An 18245-nucleotide genomic window follows, 5' to 3' on the forward strand; every position below is an offset into this window, starting at 1 on the left:
AAAAAAAGGAAATCAAAGCATTTAAATCTTCAGATTGAAACATTCTTCATTTAACAGAAGGTTTTTCTCTATAGCGAGTTATTTGTTCTTTTTAATGTAGTAAAAAGTCAGGAAATGGGAAAACTACTGATAAATAATTTGTCCACACAAACAACACCTTTGCAATGTCCACTACCATTTAGTCTCAGTTCTTCAGACATGGCTCATTGCCTCTACAAGTACTGTGACTGGCTCCAAATACATGTAGTGCCCAACTATTTGAGGCTGAACACTCAAAGTGGAAGAAAAGGGACAACACCACTATCAGAAAGTGTTGCTTACTTTTACCTGCTTATTCATCTACAGGCACATAAAGTCCCACCACCCAGTTCATATCCTGTCATTACTGTGTCAACTATCTTTCATGTTCTCTTCTGTGACCTCAGTTCCTGCACACAACAACAGTTGGTGCAGCTTCTGATCATGAATCAATAGATACAGCGGCAACTTTATTTGGATTGCACAGGTGCGGTACGGGAAAGGTCAGCACTATTTCTTCCTTTATCACAGTTCCATGAGGCAAAAGTCAGAAACACGACTCAGTTGTACAGGAATAGTGATAAAACAATTTGTACCTGTTTAGTTTACAATGCTGAATAAAACTCTTTGAAAATCTGGCTCATAGACACCTAGACTGGCAGCTACAAGAAATAAGCACCCAACCTGCTTGTGAGCTTCCTACTAGGTCCTAATTTGCACTTTTAGACATCCAAATATTTTTGACAAACCTGACCTTCTATAATTGAAACATACAACATTTTGAAGTCACGTGGCAACAGTCCTGGTTTTCCTGCTAGCCATCTTCCTGTGAAGGAGCCACAAGCAGGTTTTATTGATCCTACCAAAAACTCTTGAGTTCATCTACTGTCTGCCATCCCATGCACAAACAAGTAATTTTCTCATGTCTCACCTGGTTTTACTTCAATGTATTGCTTGGCTTGGAAATAAAAGATAAAATGGCCTTTTGTTCACAATTAGTTCACAACTTACGACTCATACTTTCTTCTCTTTCCTGATGACTTAGCCAGCGTTAGTCTAGCTTTGCTGGACAGCATACAAGATCTCTCTTGCATATAAAAAGAAGCCGTTACTACAATTGCTAACTAAAGATTTCTTGTTGGAAAGCCTCCCCAGTTCTGTCAAAGTAAAAGTTTTCTCTGAGATTTGTAACAATTCCAAATATCATTCAAAGACTTAAAAATTTGGCTATTTTGCCAGGCTGAGTGGAGGCATTTCAAAATCAGCTATTTATCTAAAACCTCTCAATACCCCACAATACATCCTTGTTACATAAGGATACATTTTTCAATATGCACCACTGAAAATAAAACTCACATGTCATTTGGGCTCTGTCAGAACTCAGTTTTTCAAAAGTCTTTACCACCATGTATGACTTTGAGGAGCCCTGTCTCCCTCCCAGTTTTGCAGGATGTACTTCAATAAAGCAAAAGCAACAAGCAAACCTTAGCTCATGCATCTCCCTTTCAACGTTTTACTAACAGGAGCATTTGAGGGCATGGGAGGCAAGTGATCTCTGTGTACTCTAGATATCCAACATAATGTCATATTCCTTGATCTGTGTAGGTGCTTAGTTCCTAATAATGTCTGACATACAAAAATCTCGGGCAAACCTGTTCTTTTGACAGCACACAGTAGTAGACAGCACTACAATTGAAACACATTAATGCTCTTGCTGCCCACTCCACAGGCTGAACTGTAGCTAAACAGTACATCTCCAAAAAGAGGCAAGATATACACACACACACGATATACCAGACTTATTTTAATTATCTATAACCACAACTTCAAGAGATTAGGAACTTTACCTCCATGGAGGTTTTGTCCGTAAGAATAACCAAAAGGCTTATAAACAATCTGCCTTCCACAAGCTTCCTTCCTCACCCTCCCTGGTGGCTCTCATGCTTGTCTGCATTTAAAAAATCAACTTCGGTAAGGCATTGCTATGGAGAAGGTAAATGTAATTATTTTCATGTCCCAGTCAGTTTTTGTTATTAGTTCAACGATGAAAAGGATCCAACAGCATCAATAACTATCAATGTTAAGGCACAGCTCCTCTGGAACAATGCTGGAAGTCCAAAATGAATAGAAAAGTAAATATTCCACACCAGAGATCTAGCTCAGCAACAGTTAAGAAAAGATCAACACCAAAGTTGGTATACTGTCATCTGATCTTTGCTGTTATTAACAGTTTCAATATCTCTCATGAAAGGGAGTAACATTCTGTGTGGCATATACAGTTAGAAAACATACATTAAAATTATATATATACACACATACACACACATATCCACATACATATATGTGTGTGTGTCTCTGTGTGTATACACATCAAGTTTGCTGATAACACCAAACTGGGAGCACTGGCTGATTCCCCAGAGGCTGTGCTGCCGTTCAGCGGGATCTCGACCGGCTTGAGAGTTGGACAGAGAGGAACCTCATGAGGTTCAACAAGTGCAGAGTCCTGCATCTGGGAAGGAACAACCCCATGCACCAGTACAGGCTGGGGGTCGAACTGCTGGAGAACAGCTCTGCAGAGAGACACCTGGGAGTCCTGATTGATAATAAACTGACCATGAGCCAGCAACGTGCCCTCGTGGCCAAGAAGGCCAATGGCATCCTGGGATGCATCAAGAAGAGTGTGGCCAGCAGGTCAAGGAAGGTTCTGCTCCCCCTCTGCCCTGGTGAGGCCTCATCTGGAGTCCCGTGTCCAGTTCTGGGCTCCCCAGCTCAAGAGGGACAGGGAAGTGCTGGAGAGAGTCCAGCACAGGGCCACCAAGATGATCAGGGGACTGGAACATCTTTCTTTATGAGGAAAGGCTGCAGGAACTGGGGCTGTTTAGTCTGGAGGACACTGAGTGGTGATCTTATTAACATTTATAAATATCTGAATGGTGTGTGTCAGGAGGTTGGGACATCCCTTTTTTTCTATTGTATCTAGCAACAGGACAAGGGATAATGGGATGAATCTGGAACACAAAAAGTTCCATTTAAACATAAGAAAGAGCTCTTTCAGTGTGAGGTGAGGAAGCCCTGGCACAGGCTGCCCAAAGGGCTTGTGGAGGCTCCTTTCATGGAGGTCTTTAAGACCCACCTGGACATGTTCCTATGCGACCTGATCTAGGTGAACCTGCTTCTGCAGGGGGTTTGGACTAGATGATCTCTAAAGGTCCCTTCCAAGCCTACCATTCTATGATTCTATGATACACATATACCCCTCTCTGACTATCTCAGCAACACCCCTAGGACCTACTTCTATAACTTATGTATGTTACATATGTAAAACGTATCCAACCATAATGGCTGGGGGAAGGGTGAGTAGAAACTTCACCCACACCGTTTTGTTTCTCTGCGGAAAAAAGCAATCAACTTGCAACAGTCAGGCCACAGACTTTTTGTTACTACAAAAGTTACAAGGACATTATTATCCAAAATATTATTTTAATAGCCATGACCTGAATTTAAAGATAAAATTACCCTTACAGTGTTGTTTTTCCAGCAGATGGCAGTGTATTACTAGCAACTACTCATCAAGCATCAAACCTAAAAGTTGTCACTGAGGGACTGATAAACTTATGTATTTAATATTTTAATGACTCTAACAGGATCTTGTATTTCTGAATTATACAGCTTGTAAACAAAGATGTGGATGCAACTGATGTGGAGTGATATTTGTGAGGCTTCAGCTCCTACCAAGTTGAGAAACATGGGAAAAAAGATAAGCATGACTTGACAACAATAATGATCTTTGAGTCATACAACAAATATGTAATGGCAAAAGAGACACGTGTAAAATCCAAGTCAGCTGTATGGGCACACTCCTTTTTTCCCCCCTAAATAAAATACATTCCATCTGACAATTCCACCTTCTGTGATGCTCTTGCCCTTGCTGTAGTCACAAAAAGGAAGAAAAAAATAAAATCCAAGAAAATAGAGCTAGAGATTCAGAAAGAACTTCCTGGTCATTTGGTGCCACACTGTCAGGCAGTCCTCTGAGCTCAGATACCTCACATATAATGCTGTCAGACAACGTAGAAACCAAACAAACTTTCTGCTCACAAGTCACAGCTTGCACCTCAACAGGCAAGTCTCCACAGGAGAGTGATACGCAGCAGCTCATGAACACTGCAGTTGGCAACTTTTCCAGTGGGGTAAGAATTTCTCTAATACATATTTCCATGTCTAAAAAACCCTCCCCTTGCAATGAAACTTCAATGTCATCAGAAGAATGATGACAACTAGACTGACCACTTGTCATGCTGACACAGATTTTTTTCTAATCTTATCCAGATACACACACACACACACACACACACACACAGAAAGTTCACTTTTGACAGTATTCTTACCATATTATTTTCTTGGCACAGGCATTAGAATGAAGAGAATCCAACACCCACACATATGTTTGATTGGCATCCACTATATTATGAACTTGTGCAATTAACTCTGCATCAGAACAGCTTATCACCTGATCAAAGTTCCCTGAAGGTGACTTACACTCACAAAATACTGTCCTATCTTGCAAAGTTACAGACAACAACCAGCACATTGGAATGTCAAAATTCTATTTGCCATCATGCTCACAGCAGTTGCCATAAACGACAATAATTTCTACGGCAAAAGAAGTAAAAATAGAGAACAAATCAACACTCTGGGGCTGAGACAAACAAGAATCTCTCGGTAGAACTTCACAAGGGAATAATGTTTCTCTGAAGCTGTAACTTCTTTAGACCAGTGACATTTTTTTCAGGTCTGAATCTAAATATAAACTTGCCTCATGACCGTGCTGAGCATACAGTCACTCACAGATTTTGGGATTCTTCCTCTAATAGATTAAAACACAACTCCAAATCATCAGACCACAGTAACACCCATCACCCCATTGCTGGTAAGTATTTCTCTAATTATTAGCGCTATTTTCCACTATTGGCACTATCTGGGAAACACCCAAAAGATTTCCATCTGTTGTTCTTTCTTTCCACCCTGATACAGCCTTAGTGATTACAGCACAGACCTTTTTTTAAAAGACCATTAAGTATTTACAGGGACAGGACAGAAAGCTACCTTTAGTTCACATGAATTTGATCAAAACTCCTCAAAAGAAGTTGTCTGACACACTCAAATCTGCAAGCACTTGATCCTTTCTGCCCTGCAGGGGTCTGTTCTGTGGATTGCAGACTTGGGATGTGGGAAGAACCTGCCGAGACTACCAATGGATCTATTATTTGGTTCATGAAACTTGTAAAGATCTCACAGAATGTACAACGTGCTATTGTGTCCGTAAATCTCTTTCATGACTTGGTTAGCAGCCTGACTCAAAGCAGTCTGGCCTGTTTTCATTTCTACCATAAAAGGGTTTTTTGAAAGAGCCATTTAACCGTGGCCATGGTTTCAGCAACACTGCAGAGACAAAAAGAAGGGTTGAAGCCATGCAGACACTTCAATACTCAGACTCCAGAAAATCAGTACCTTTTTTCCTCAGGATTTTCTTTTGCATAATTAGTTGTCTTTATACACTGAATAGACTAATACATCAATATTCAAGATGCAGGAAACTGACACTTGTGAGCTGTAATTTAGATTCAAGTATTAGAAACTATAGAAACTATGCATCTATAGAAAGCATTCTCTAAAACGTGCCTTCAGAGGATTAATTTTCCACTCAGTGCTTTCTGCCTTGTATCCGGAACAGAATAGGAGGAAAACCAATTTATTTTGCTTTTCCTCTGTCCAGAGTATCTCTAAATACAATGAATCATTTACATATTTAATTTTTAGATATATATTTTAGTCACCAGCTTCTAGCAAGGAAAGGTTTGTACAAAAAGCAAATTGACAAATTGACTTCTAAGTTTCCCATAAGTCTCTCTGCCCTACGCAGCAACACTGGCTTGCCATCACTGCTGCTTCAGCAAACACTATGGTATTCTTTTCTCTGGGAAACAGAGCACATAAAAAAATCCTCATATTACTGTCCCTCAGACATGAACGAATTCTCCACACTCTGTGTCCATATTTATCACTCCCCAGCAGGGGCACATTCTGAACAATGTATTACTTGTCCTTCTTATGGGATGCACAAGGAATTCCAGTAGCATGCCTGCATCACTACAGAAACAGTGGCAACTTGCAACAGTGAAGCTGCAGGATTACTGCTGTGCCCAGACTCTCTTTTAAATTACTTTTGAGATCTAGCTAGTTTAAAACTAGCTGCTGTCTTGAGGGGGGTTGGACTTCGGCAGGGGGAGTGGACTAGATGATCTCTAAAGCTCCCTTCCAACCCTGCCATTCTATGATTCTATGAAAGGTGACCCAGGAGCACAGGGTGGCTAAGACATTCACCAACGTGCAGTCCCACAGCACCAAAGATGCAAGCAGGCTGAGCTGGGTGATGACACCAGTGGGACCACAGTTCACTGAGCCTCAGGCAAGACAGGGTATCAAGCCAGGCTCAAGATCCATCTGGGGCTTCTCACACAGCACGTCAGGAAGAGAGCAAGGGGCAGACTCACCTAAGGCACAGCTCAGGCAAGCCCTGAGTACTTACTCTGTGGGTGTGAGCGGACTTGCCAAGAGAGGCCAGTGAGGACACTTGAAGCCAATTAATGCCCTCAGGGTCCTGACTAAGTGCACTGCTTGGAACTGTAACGTCTGTAGAATCACCAGCAGCCAGATTACCCTAATATACCTTACATTTTTGCCATGTCCTACTTTGAACATATGCCATTTTTTTTACAGGGCAAATTAATCCAGAGTCTCTTGTTCCTCTACAGTCTGAACAGCAAGATGAGAGAAACAAGAATCAGTCAGTATCAAAACTTTGTGTACAATTAGCTTGTTCTAGTGTTAATTTTGATGCATGCTTGATACATCACACATGCTTAATACTAGTGTTTATATGTGTTTTCATCCAGTGATTTAACACTTCTCTACCTAGAGACAACACTAACTATATTTTCCTGAGTACCAGAAATATGAATCCATCTCTCAGAACTTTGGTATCCTGAATCAGCAAAATAGGATTCCCCACAAGTGCTCTTGCTGTTTTCTCCCTCTTCTCTTCCTATTCCTTCTTCATTTAAATGCATTTTTTTCATCACTTAAGCAGCATCTTTGAAAGCCTACCCAATTGGCATGGACCCTGCTTGCTCAAACTAAATATGCATGCATTGCATGTCAGATAGGCTTGTGCAAGTGGCCATGTTGGTACAAGCATAGTGAGATGCTACAAAAATACGTTCTTTCAGCTTTGTAACTTCAGTAGGTGAGTGTTCTGCAGCTCGTACCTGACCTAACAGTGTCATCATAATTGATTCAAAGAGCTGGAAAATTTACATTAATATACTAGCTACTGTAAGGTAAGTTACAGAAGACAATGAACACATACTTGCTGAAACTTATGCCAAAGAGGGTCCCAAGATCCTGTTATGAATTCAGGCACATCTTTTACAGTCATAGAAAACTGATAGGAAATTACTGATGAAAAGTCTCCTTATTTGGCACTAATGATTTTTTTTGTGTGTGTGTGTAAGAATTCATTTCTGGAATCAGTTTTTATAGTAATCTGGACTTTTACAGCCAAAAAAGTGTTAGGGGAGGGGGCTGCATTTATTAGAAAGCAATTGCTGCACCTTTTTCCAAGTTGTCGTTTAAGATTCCTCATCTCGAATTCCTGTTATCATCGAACTGGGGACCAAACTCACAGTTCAATAAAGGTAGGGATATAGACAGGAAAAAGTGAAAAATAAAGGAGAAAAGGAGGGAGTGGTAACCTTTGTATTCTCTTTCATGAGTCTCTTTTCCCCAGGCTTTCCTCCTCAACATCAAAGTTTTAGTAAGCTTATTAGCACCAATGCTATTGACAAGAGTCCAAGACAAGCTTCTACTAGACAAGTTGGAAAGATCAGAAACCACATTTATCACATAGAACCTGCTGCAACAAGAGACACATATTGATGCACTGGCACACAAAATCTCTGCCTTCTACTTGGCCTGATTATTAAAACTGTAACAAAGTACTCTGTACAGCATAGGGTAAGATACACAGCGAATTAAATAAGGCCGTTAACACATCCACTACTTTGTTGCCTTTGGCATCCCCTCTTCTACAGTACTCTTCAGAAGTCTCTTGGCCTTCTCCACCTCTGCAACTTTACCATACTCCAGGCTGGGATTGAGGCCAGGGGCCTTACAATACTGCACTAAGTGTTCAGAGCAGAATTCTGGCGACAGACTTCAGAGTCCTTTGGCAGCCCTTTTCCCATGGACCTTCACGCTCTGCTCTTCCCTTTCCCTGCTTCCAAACCCTAATTCCTATCTCCATTCCAAATCTAGGCAGAAAACCCAGCAGAGGAACTATCCAGACTTTCAAACAAATAAATTCTCAGCACTTGCCTTTGGCAGTCCCCTCTCAACACTGCATTACATTCTCCAATCTGAACCCTAACGTGGACACTTCTCCATTTCCCTCAACTATGAACACCTACACAAGGAATTCTAGCTGCAGAACTCAGTTGCCTGGTTCTTCTGTCTCTTCCTCACTCAAACTCTAATCTGAAACAGAAATTCAGGTGTCTGGGAAAGTCAGACTGTCCACATGAACACATACAGGAAAATGCTATGTTCATGGATAACCTTTGTTTATCAGACACTTTTCAGAAGATTATAGTCTTCTAAAAGACAGGCCACAAAGACCAATAATTAAAGTAGCCCACTCTTGAGAGACATGGCATAGAAGACAGATTCTTTCAAGGTTCTGAGCAGTAATATTCACTTAAATGAAACAGGTTAGAAGGTAGTAATTCAGGGGAAATTACAGCACTGCAAGAGATTCAGAGTACAGAATCACATTCCTCTTGCAAAACTTCTACAGCACCACCCCAGGACTGATTTTTAAACAAAATTTATGAATGCTTCAGAGTCTGTTTGATTTACTCTTTAAAAATACCCACATATTTCTGTTTACTTTTCTCTTTGGTTTTCGTGGAGCTGCTTTTAGGTTGGTAAGAGGGGGAGAAGGCTGCAGTGCAAGGCTGCCTGGTCTGTGAGGGACCGACAAGGAGTCAATCTGCCTTGAGGAGAGACAAATGGCAGGAGCCATCAGGAAAGGACTGACTGAAACAGTCCCTGCCCTCCTGAGCCACTCATGGGGGAGGAGGGAAAGACACTGGGATCAGGTGCCTGAACCTGGGATGAGGGGAGGGGTGGAGGAAAGATGGTCTTAAAGGGCTGGTTGTGCTCCTCAGCATTGTACCACTGTGTTGTTTTCTGTTTGTTATGTTTTCCTTGGTAGTGATTTACATTCGTTTTTGTTTACTCCCCCAAGTTGAGTAGTCCTTGTCTGTTTTGCCAGAGACTGTAAGTGGTGAGTGGACTCTCCCTGTCCTTAGGGGTTCCAAAGGCCTTTGGTATTTATGGCTGCTCATGGTTCTTTGTTCCTGGATGTGCCTAAATCAGCACTAGTCTTGTACAAAAGGAAAACAGAACATACATTTTTGCCAGGATTCCAGTTACTTTTTGGGCCAGAAGCGAATTTAACTGCAATATATGTAAATATACTGCTAAACCAATAAACCTAAATCGAACATATTTATTATCTTTTCACACGTGTTCCTTTACTTCCCCAGAAATGCATAAGCAAGAAATATGGATTCCTTTAATCTGCTAACAAAGGCAAGATCATAGGTAGTCATTATATCTCTGAAAAGAGCCCCAATATAAAAATGCAACCTAATCCCAAAGCACAACACCCAAATATTTCACCAAAGCATGCAGAAAATAGTCTAACATATAATTGGGGTTTTTTTCAATAGCAAAAGATAAGACAGAAGCATCATTTAACTACAAACAACTGGTAATGCTATGGCAGTGCTGGTTATATACTGAATATAATATTTTGAGGGTAAGAAATGTTACCTTACCTTAACATATTCCAAAGCAGAGTCCGGACTATTCTGATCTCTGTAAGAAAACGGGGCAAGGAAGGAGGACAAAAGGACACAAAACCAAACAAAAATAGTGAGTTCAGATATAATCTTGTACTGAAGAGATGCATTCATACAAGCAATAGGCTACCAGGTCATGTTAAAATCCTCATTGAAAACTCTGATATAGCTAGATGGCCTATGCTAGCTAATGTTTAGCATTGATTTCTTCTAGGTCAGGTAGTGGTGCCACTAGTAATTAATTTGGGAAACAAAGTTAATTGTAGAGTTTTAAGCAACACAAAAACAATCTTGAAATTTCAACAGATGGCCAAAAATATCAGCTAAAATATCTGAAATAAAAGGCAGCTCTCCTAATGGATTCTGTTCTTATTTCTTTGCTTGTACATTCTCCCATCTAAGCTACTGCTACTGGTAGCATCGAGAGGTCATTGTTAACACAAGAAAGGAAACTGAAAGGAAAACATTCACTTTTAACATAAACAAAGCAAAAGATTTGCAATAGTAGAAGGCTTTATTTTCCATTTGGAAAAATAGATATGGTTCTTGCATTCTTTTAAAGAGATCTCAAAATCATCTCAACATTAAAACTATTTGAAAGCCAGATAATCAAGTCTTAAAAAGACAAGATAGCCTCAAAAGTTTTCTGGACATACAGATCACAAATGGTGCAGAAGCCTAAGTGAAGAGCCTTGTGATCAATTACAACTCTTTCATGGAATAGAAATAAAAACAAACACACATTTCAAAAGGTTTTTGTGTATGTGTTTGTATTTGAGATGTAGCAGGTTAACAGAGCTTGCAGTGCATGAATGGACGCTTTCTACAGAACCTGGGAAAACATACACCGTGCTACCTTAAATACAAACATGTAACAAGTACAGAGAAAACCTTGCAAATTTACACAGGGATCAGGAGCTTGTTATAAGCAATCAAGTTTGCCAGCCAGACGTCATAGGCCCCATAAACTTAGAAACTGTTTGGTGGCAGTTGGTATAGTGATGTAACACTGGAAATCGAATAAGCAGTTTCAGATGTGCAGAAACTGGGTTACACTGGAATCAACTGAAAGAGAATATAGTCTCCCCGTGTTATTTGGAATGTAATTCTATGTCACCTGAAACTAAGTTATTATTTTATACTCAGTTTTCAGTCTGGTTCCCCAAGAAGTTTTAATTCAGAATACCTATACAAAGGCCTCCCATTTCTTAGCCCTGCCCATTAAAGATGATGCTGAGCTGTTCAGGCTGCATCATGGGTTATTGTATCATATTATCCCAATATTTATCAAGTTCCATTCCTAGCTTAGTTTATAAAAAAACAACAACAAAAATTCTGCAAAATTCAATGGGAATAGAATTTGGACCATTTTCCTAGCCAACATATAAAGAAGAGGCAACTTGGTAACTGTATGCAGACAAAATATGTACAAGCACACCAGAGAAAGTGGGGTGAAGCACTGAGGAAAAAGGAAGTTTCTCAAAAGAAAAAGTTTCCCTTCTCAATACTTTGCAATGTGACAGGGGAAAAACAAACCCCTATTGTTAATCAGTTCAGTGGTCACCGCTGAACTATTCTCACATACAAATGGTCTGAATGAAGCTGTGCTAGTACCAAACACTTCTGAAAAACTTGCCATTTTAGTTCTTCACTTGTCTGTAGAATCTTTCAGGACAAAGGGTCTACCAGCACTGCATATGCAACACATGCCAAAAGAACAAACCTGAGCAATAAGGCTTAACAAGTAGCTTATTTGCTTACTTTGGCAGTAAGCATGTCTTGTTATTTACAAACTCTACTCCTGCAGATGCCTTCCTATGGGCTCCACTTGCTAAAGCAAAATGAAGGAGGTAGAAAAAGCTTTAAGACAAAACAGTCTGCTTACTGTTAGATAACGTACAAAAAACCTGAAGGGGCAAAAAGTGACCTACACTTTCACCATCCACATAACAAAACTGCTTGGAAAATGTTGGCTTTAGGAAGTGGATGGTGTAACAAATCTCTTCATAAGTACTGCAATACTCAATGTTAGGCTGTTCCGCAAAATATGTTGGAAACTCTGCGATTCACAAGCATGGGTTATACATGAAGATATTTACACTGCAGCCTTAATCCTCAGATACCTTTCCCCTACCAGATCTACCCTCCTCTCCCCATCTTCCCTTGCTGTTTAAATGATCTTAGTGCAAACTTTTTGAAGTTATTTTCAAGGAATGATAAATTCCACTGATGAAACTAAATAATAAAGATTAACTACGGCATTTTCTGGTCATTTGCTTCCACCATATCACTGCCATATCACATGATGGAACACAGATTAAGCAGCTAGCCCAAATAACTAGGAACTAACCAAATAGCTCCTTTATACCACATGCTCCCAGTGAAGGAAACCCATAAAGTTAGAAACCTAAAGAAAGATTTATTTTGCTTTCCATTTTTCTGCTCAGGGAATCTTAACAAACATGGTGAACCCACATTGTCGCTTCTTGTACTACGTGATCTGCACAAAAGAATGATACCTTCCGATAACTACCAGATCAGATGCAAGGTACCAGCAGGCTCTGCTTTCTCTCAATTCAATATTACTGAAACAGTCCTTCAACTAAATTCTTAATCTTTCATCAGATTATAACATTTATCTTTGTAATAAGCCTGACTTTACAGTGTATTCACTTGCTTTACACTGACCGCATGTATGTACTAGACTCTGCACATACGTCAACCGTTACTACATAAATCATGGATTCATAGGCTGGGTTTTATTACATATTTTGGCTTTCTAATAATCAGATAAGCCCTACACCTGTTCAGATAAAATGCACATTTAATGCAGAAAGATGTCACCTGGAAGACAGAAGTTTTCAGAACACCTCAAGGTATTAGATGTTGGGTAAGGGTTGCAGTATGATGCACGGTATTGACTTCATGCTCATCTGTCACAGAAAAGAACTTAAGGAAGGGATGCAAATACACTTCCACAACCATTTCAGGTGCTCACAGAGCAACCAGACTATCACTTCATTTCATGACAAAACCAAATCCCTTTCTGGCATTTTTTTTCCTGTTCATATTAAAAAGAATGCGTCTGACTTGACTAATGTAATTATGCCATTCTCATTAATATTTTAGTCCTCTGTTGACCCTCCTCCACATGTAGTAGTGTAAACATTCCTCCAGTAATAATTCATCACTGAAAGAAAGCAGTCATCATAGTCTTAACCTTCACCATCCTAGGGCCATCCTAGCCAGAAACACATCCATTCTAGAGCATCCCTACTGACATGTGACAACACCTTTCTCTTTGCTGGCTGATCTTGCAGATACATAACCCTTTAATCTATTCCTACTAGTCCTTGGAAACAAGCTCAATTTCTCTTCAGTCTAGCTACAAGATTCTTATTAGAGTTACAGGGCTTTTTGCACATATGGGTTTCTTATTGATATTGCCAAGAAAATACAGAGCTTGAAAATCAGGCATAGAGCTCCTGTAACCCTACAAAAAGATGAAGACAACATCAACACAAAATGTAGAGACACTCCTTTGATTCCATCTTCTTCCCCCAAAACAAAAACTGTTGCAACAAAGACCTTGTCCTACTGGCTGGAAGTGACAGCCTATGAGTAAGTACAGATAGTTTTACACACTGTGAGAACCAACATCTCAGAAAACAGGGATTATCATTAAATGTAGATGCAAGATACAGCTGAAGCTGACTGAGACTGGAAAAGGAAATGGAATTCAGACATTATTGGATGCTATCTTTCCACTTTCCAACACCTCTAATGACAGCCAAATATGTGGGAAGAAAAAAAGAAAAGAAAGCATTTGAGTTGTCAACATCAGCAGTCATCAGCTAAAAGGAAGAAAGAAATCTCTATAAGCAACTTGAATCCTGAATTGAATCTGATAAATACGGCCAACTTCAAATACTGCATTGATTTGAAGACAGTGAGCAAACAAACATGAAAATCTAGTAAAGAAAACACTGAAGTCCAAGTAACTAGTCACTCTTCAAAATATCTGATAAAATTATAGTTAACATGATAATTGAAAAACTAAACCCTAGAGTTTAACTGCAACACAAATGATTCAGCTCAGTGGGTACAGGACTACACACACAACCTCAGTAGCTCTGAAAGATGTTTGTCAGGCTATGAGGTTTCTCCACTAATTGGCTATACCACTGCTTCAATGAAGAATCTTCAAGCAGGTATCATGTAATCTTTGTGGATTCTATGAAAATGTCCACCTTTCTACTAACAATTGTACGTTACCTTCTGTCATTGCTGCTGAAAAGAATCCTACAACATACGGACCTTGACAGATTAAGCCACATTAAGCATCTACTATCTCCAGACCTCTGGTATCCTCACAGACATATCAAGCACAACTACAAATTAGCTGTGATAGCTAACAAAATTTAAGCATGGGCACAACAGTCTTATCAGAGATATCCAAATCCTAATTGTCATTCAACAATCGTACAGAATGTCTTACAGAGACTGAAACTGATGAATGGTTCTGAAGCAGCTTTGTGCTACTCCACACATAAACTTGTGAGAAAAACATTAGGACACATTCCCAGTACTTGATGTATGAAAGTATATTTCTTTATTTTGAAGTGATCTTGCTTAGGGACATTTTCAAACGCATTTTCTTTTCTACTACACTGAAAGCGATCCTGAGAAGAACAATAATGCCAACACCAAATCAGAGCAAGGACAATACAGGCTCAAAGGGAGTCTGAGAAACGGAAAGCATACCAAGCTTTGGTTTGCATGGCTGCTAAACAGAACTGCTTTATAGAGCCCAGATGGCACAAAAATGTATTCTTCAATTTGTGTCTTTGAAATCTGTCCATCTATGGAGTTCTGTGCAAGTTTGAGCATGACAGACCTACGGTGATTAAGCATATGCACTGCAGAGTGATGTTATTTGTACTGTAAACTAGAGTAAAAGATCCTGTGATTTTATCCTCCAGCAGCTTCTGCTTCACATGCACACTCCTACTACATTCCTAAGGCCATTCCACCCTTCTGACTACAGCTGCAGAACTCATGGACGTGACTCATTCAAATACCAGTGGAAACAAGGACAAACTGCAATGGCTAACTGCTATGACTAAAGACCTGCAGTTAACACAACAGTAGGGACTCATTGGTAATGAAAACTCAAGCAAAGATATAGTGTGAATGAAATACAATCTCAACTGAATGAAATAAATGAATTTCTCTCTGAATGAAATGAAATCTCAACTCATTCATACTTGTTCAGAATGCCCTGGCAGAGATAGTGTTACAATCATTTACTTCTACCACTTTCTTTCACATCCTGCCAAATTGTTGCATTTTACCCCATTTTTTCTACCTCTTCCAAATAAATTTCTACTTCTGCACCACATACAGTACTGGTTTCTACAACTGGTTCAAAAGCTCACATTAGGCACTCCTACTCTTTTGATTTTCCTTAACATATAAGAGTCCCACATCTAAAACACTGTTCTTCAACTTTTATTCACAAGACTGTTAAAATGTTGTGGAAATAGTGGTTGGGCAGCAAGACTATGGCTTATCCAAAACAGTCACTGTTTTACCAACTTCTTTATATGTACACTGTCATCTGTTGACTTATACCCTCAGGAGGTAACACTTTACAGAGAGCGCTTTAGTTTTTGTAGTTACTCAGAATCCGGCTCTGCAAATTCTTAAGTGTTCAAAGATAATTCAACCTTGCAAAATGAGTAGCCACATTCTCAAAAGACTGACAAATGCTCAGTAGAACCATAGTAGAACTCCATCAATTCATTTGAAGTTCATGTAAATCTAGGTACTGCTTATTGATAAAGCATGGCTATCATCAGCAGCATGTATAATTGGAATAAAGCATAGAAAGTTAATCCTTTGCTTTAGTACTGAACAGGATGATGGTGGGAGAAAGAACTGTCCTCCCTATCTATTCCCTTACTCCAATTTAAGAAGCACATAGCATCAAATGCTGTTGATTCAATCACGTTGAATGTTGGAAGTGGGCATTAGGACTATATTCCCTTATGTGACTTACCTACATGGGGAATATTCTACTTAATTTCATTGTTTTCCTGCTAATTAACATGTTTCTAATCCTGTATTAAAATTGATCACTCATCTCCCTTCCTCACCTCCCATCATCAAAATAGATTTTGACAAGATTTCACTGGTGAATGGCAACAAGGTCAGAACATAAACCTGAGAAAATGCAACCTAAGCACATATATGTGGCAAAAAGTGGGCACAGAAGTACTGTTCCTACACTGGAGCTGGTTATCAAATGTTGGGGATACTTGATTTTAATTTCATGTATCTGTATGTTTCTATGCTAAGTGAACGGGTTTCTGCAGTAGTAGTTGAAACTCTTTAAATGCCAAAGTGTCAAATTATTACTAGAACAGACATGAAAAATCCACTGGCTCTATGCTTTTTCAGCTACAGAACAGAAAGACTGAAAATACCTTTAAGAACACGTTGTGAAGTGTAACAAAGCGGTTCTAAGGTATTAAGAAAGATAGCAAGGGGATGGAAGAAGAGCAATTCTGAAAGACTGACTATAGCTTCTGTAATACTTTCAGAGGCCAGCAGGTATTTCACACAACCTATCATAAAAATACCCATCAGACCATAGCATAGGAAAATGTGCAATGCAGAAGTATCTTTTGCTAACAAACACTTCTTGCTGAAAGGAAGAAGTACAGCCACGAATGGTAGTTTCACTCAGAATGTAACAGACTGACAAGTGCCTTGCATCATATACAAAGTTGGTAAAACTTTTGACATAAAAGTGCTCTCTCAATCTAAAAATGTAAGAACAGTTGTACAATATTGTCATATGCTGCTTTATTGTGTTTTCAAAAAGAAGGCCTCTAAAATAATGAATGACTTAAGAAAAAATGTTTGCTAGAAGTAAGTGTCCAAGCACAGGTAAGAAAAGAGGTATTTTTCAATTGTAGCTGCCTTTTTGTTATGCACTTTCTATCTGTCTTCACTCATGGACTACAGAGAAAATTGTCAGTTTCACATTTAGCTACAGAACTGTTGGTTGTCAGCCATAGGTACCAACATACTGTTGTTATGCCCTGCAATAGTCATGGAAAGTGGATATTTGTTTAAAGCACAAAAGGGATGGAAAGAAAACATAAACGGTCACATGTGGACAGGGGGCAAGCTGAAGAAGCAATACAGTACTTGGTATAATCAGGAAACAGCAGAGCTGGCAGAGAAACTCTGAGTATGATAGAAAGGTGTAATTCAAGAAACTTCCCATTACACACAACATCCTCTGCCCAAAGAATAAATGGCCTGAAAAGAGAGAAGTTTTCAGGACACTTTTGAAAAAAATATCACTTATTTTGGTTGAGGCTTTGAGGAATTTGGGCTCAAGTTTATCTGGCAAGTCATTCAGTAACAATAAGGTCCTGATCACACAATTAGTTTCAACCAGTGATAGAACTGTGCCCATCGCACATGGCACTTCAAATCCTATGCTCAGAAGCTAAAGGACAGGTTAGTTAGTCTCCGGTACTGGAGAGATGGTTTCTCTTTGAGACATTTTGTCCAACTGCCCTCATCTCCCTTCCCCTAAGATCCCACATGGGCAGGTTTTTCATAACTATCACTTGTAGCCAGGTTTCCAAAATCTCCATAAAAATCAAATGAAGTTTTGATTCTGCAGTACTATGTCAAGAAAGCAAAGATAGCAGATGTGAGCATCTAAAGGTGAACAAAGGGGTGAAGTGTTGAGTAGAGCTCCACAACAGAAGACTCTGACCCAAACAATGGAGAGATCATAGAATCACAGAATGGTAGGGGTCAGAAGGGACCTTTAGAGATCATCTAGTCCAAGCCCCCTGCAGAAGCAGGTCCCACAGGAACGCATCCAGGCGGGTCTTAAAGACCTCCAAGGAAGGAGACTCCACATCCTCCCTGGACAGCCTGTTCTAGTGCTCCATCACCCTCCGTCAGCCCATCATAGATGGACTAGAAAGGAAAACGGGCTTCTTCAGCTTGCCTCCATCAGCCCAGAAAGTAAAGGCAGACAAGCTGAACCAAGAACTACCCCTAAAAGTTAAAGGATGAGAGAATTTTGTAGTGAAGGTAAGCAGAGAACATTAGCTGTTCTCTGCTAATACAACAGAGCATTCTCTCTATCACAAACATCCAACAGCTTTAGTGGGCAGATCTGCTCCACCTGAGACAGCAGAGCTCAGA

General features: G+C 39.7%; 1 protein-coding gene across 3 annotated transcripts in view; it reads right to left on the reverse strand.

Moving 5' to 3' along the window:
- BCAR3 (BCAR3 adaptor protein, NSP family member) overlaps positions 1-18245 on the reverse strand; it is a 51814-nt gene that overhangs the window by 22192 nt on the left and 11377 nt on the right. For all 3 annotated transcript variants that reach the window (XM_062004054.1, XM_062004055.1, XM_062004056.1), the window contains exon 3: positions 9981-10020. In XM_062004054.1, coding sequence (XP_061860038.1) covers positions 9981-10020 — 40 coding nt within the window. The remainder of the gene's footprint in view (positions 1-9980; positions 10021-18245) is intronic.

Source organism: Colius striatus, chromosome 10, assembly GCF_028858725.1.
Source record: "Colius striatus isolate bColStr4 chromosome 10, bColStr4.1.hap1, whole genome shotgun sequence".
Classification (NCBI taxonomy): domain Eukaryota; kingdom Metazoa; phylum Chordata; class Aves; order Coliiformes; family Coliidae; genus Colius; species Colius striatus.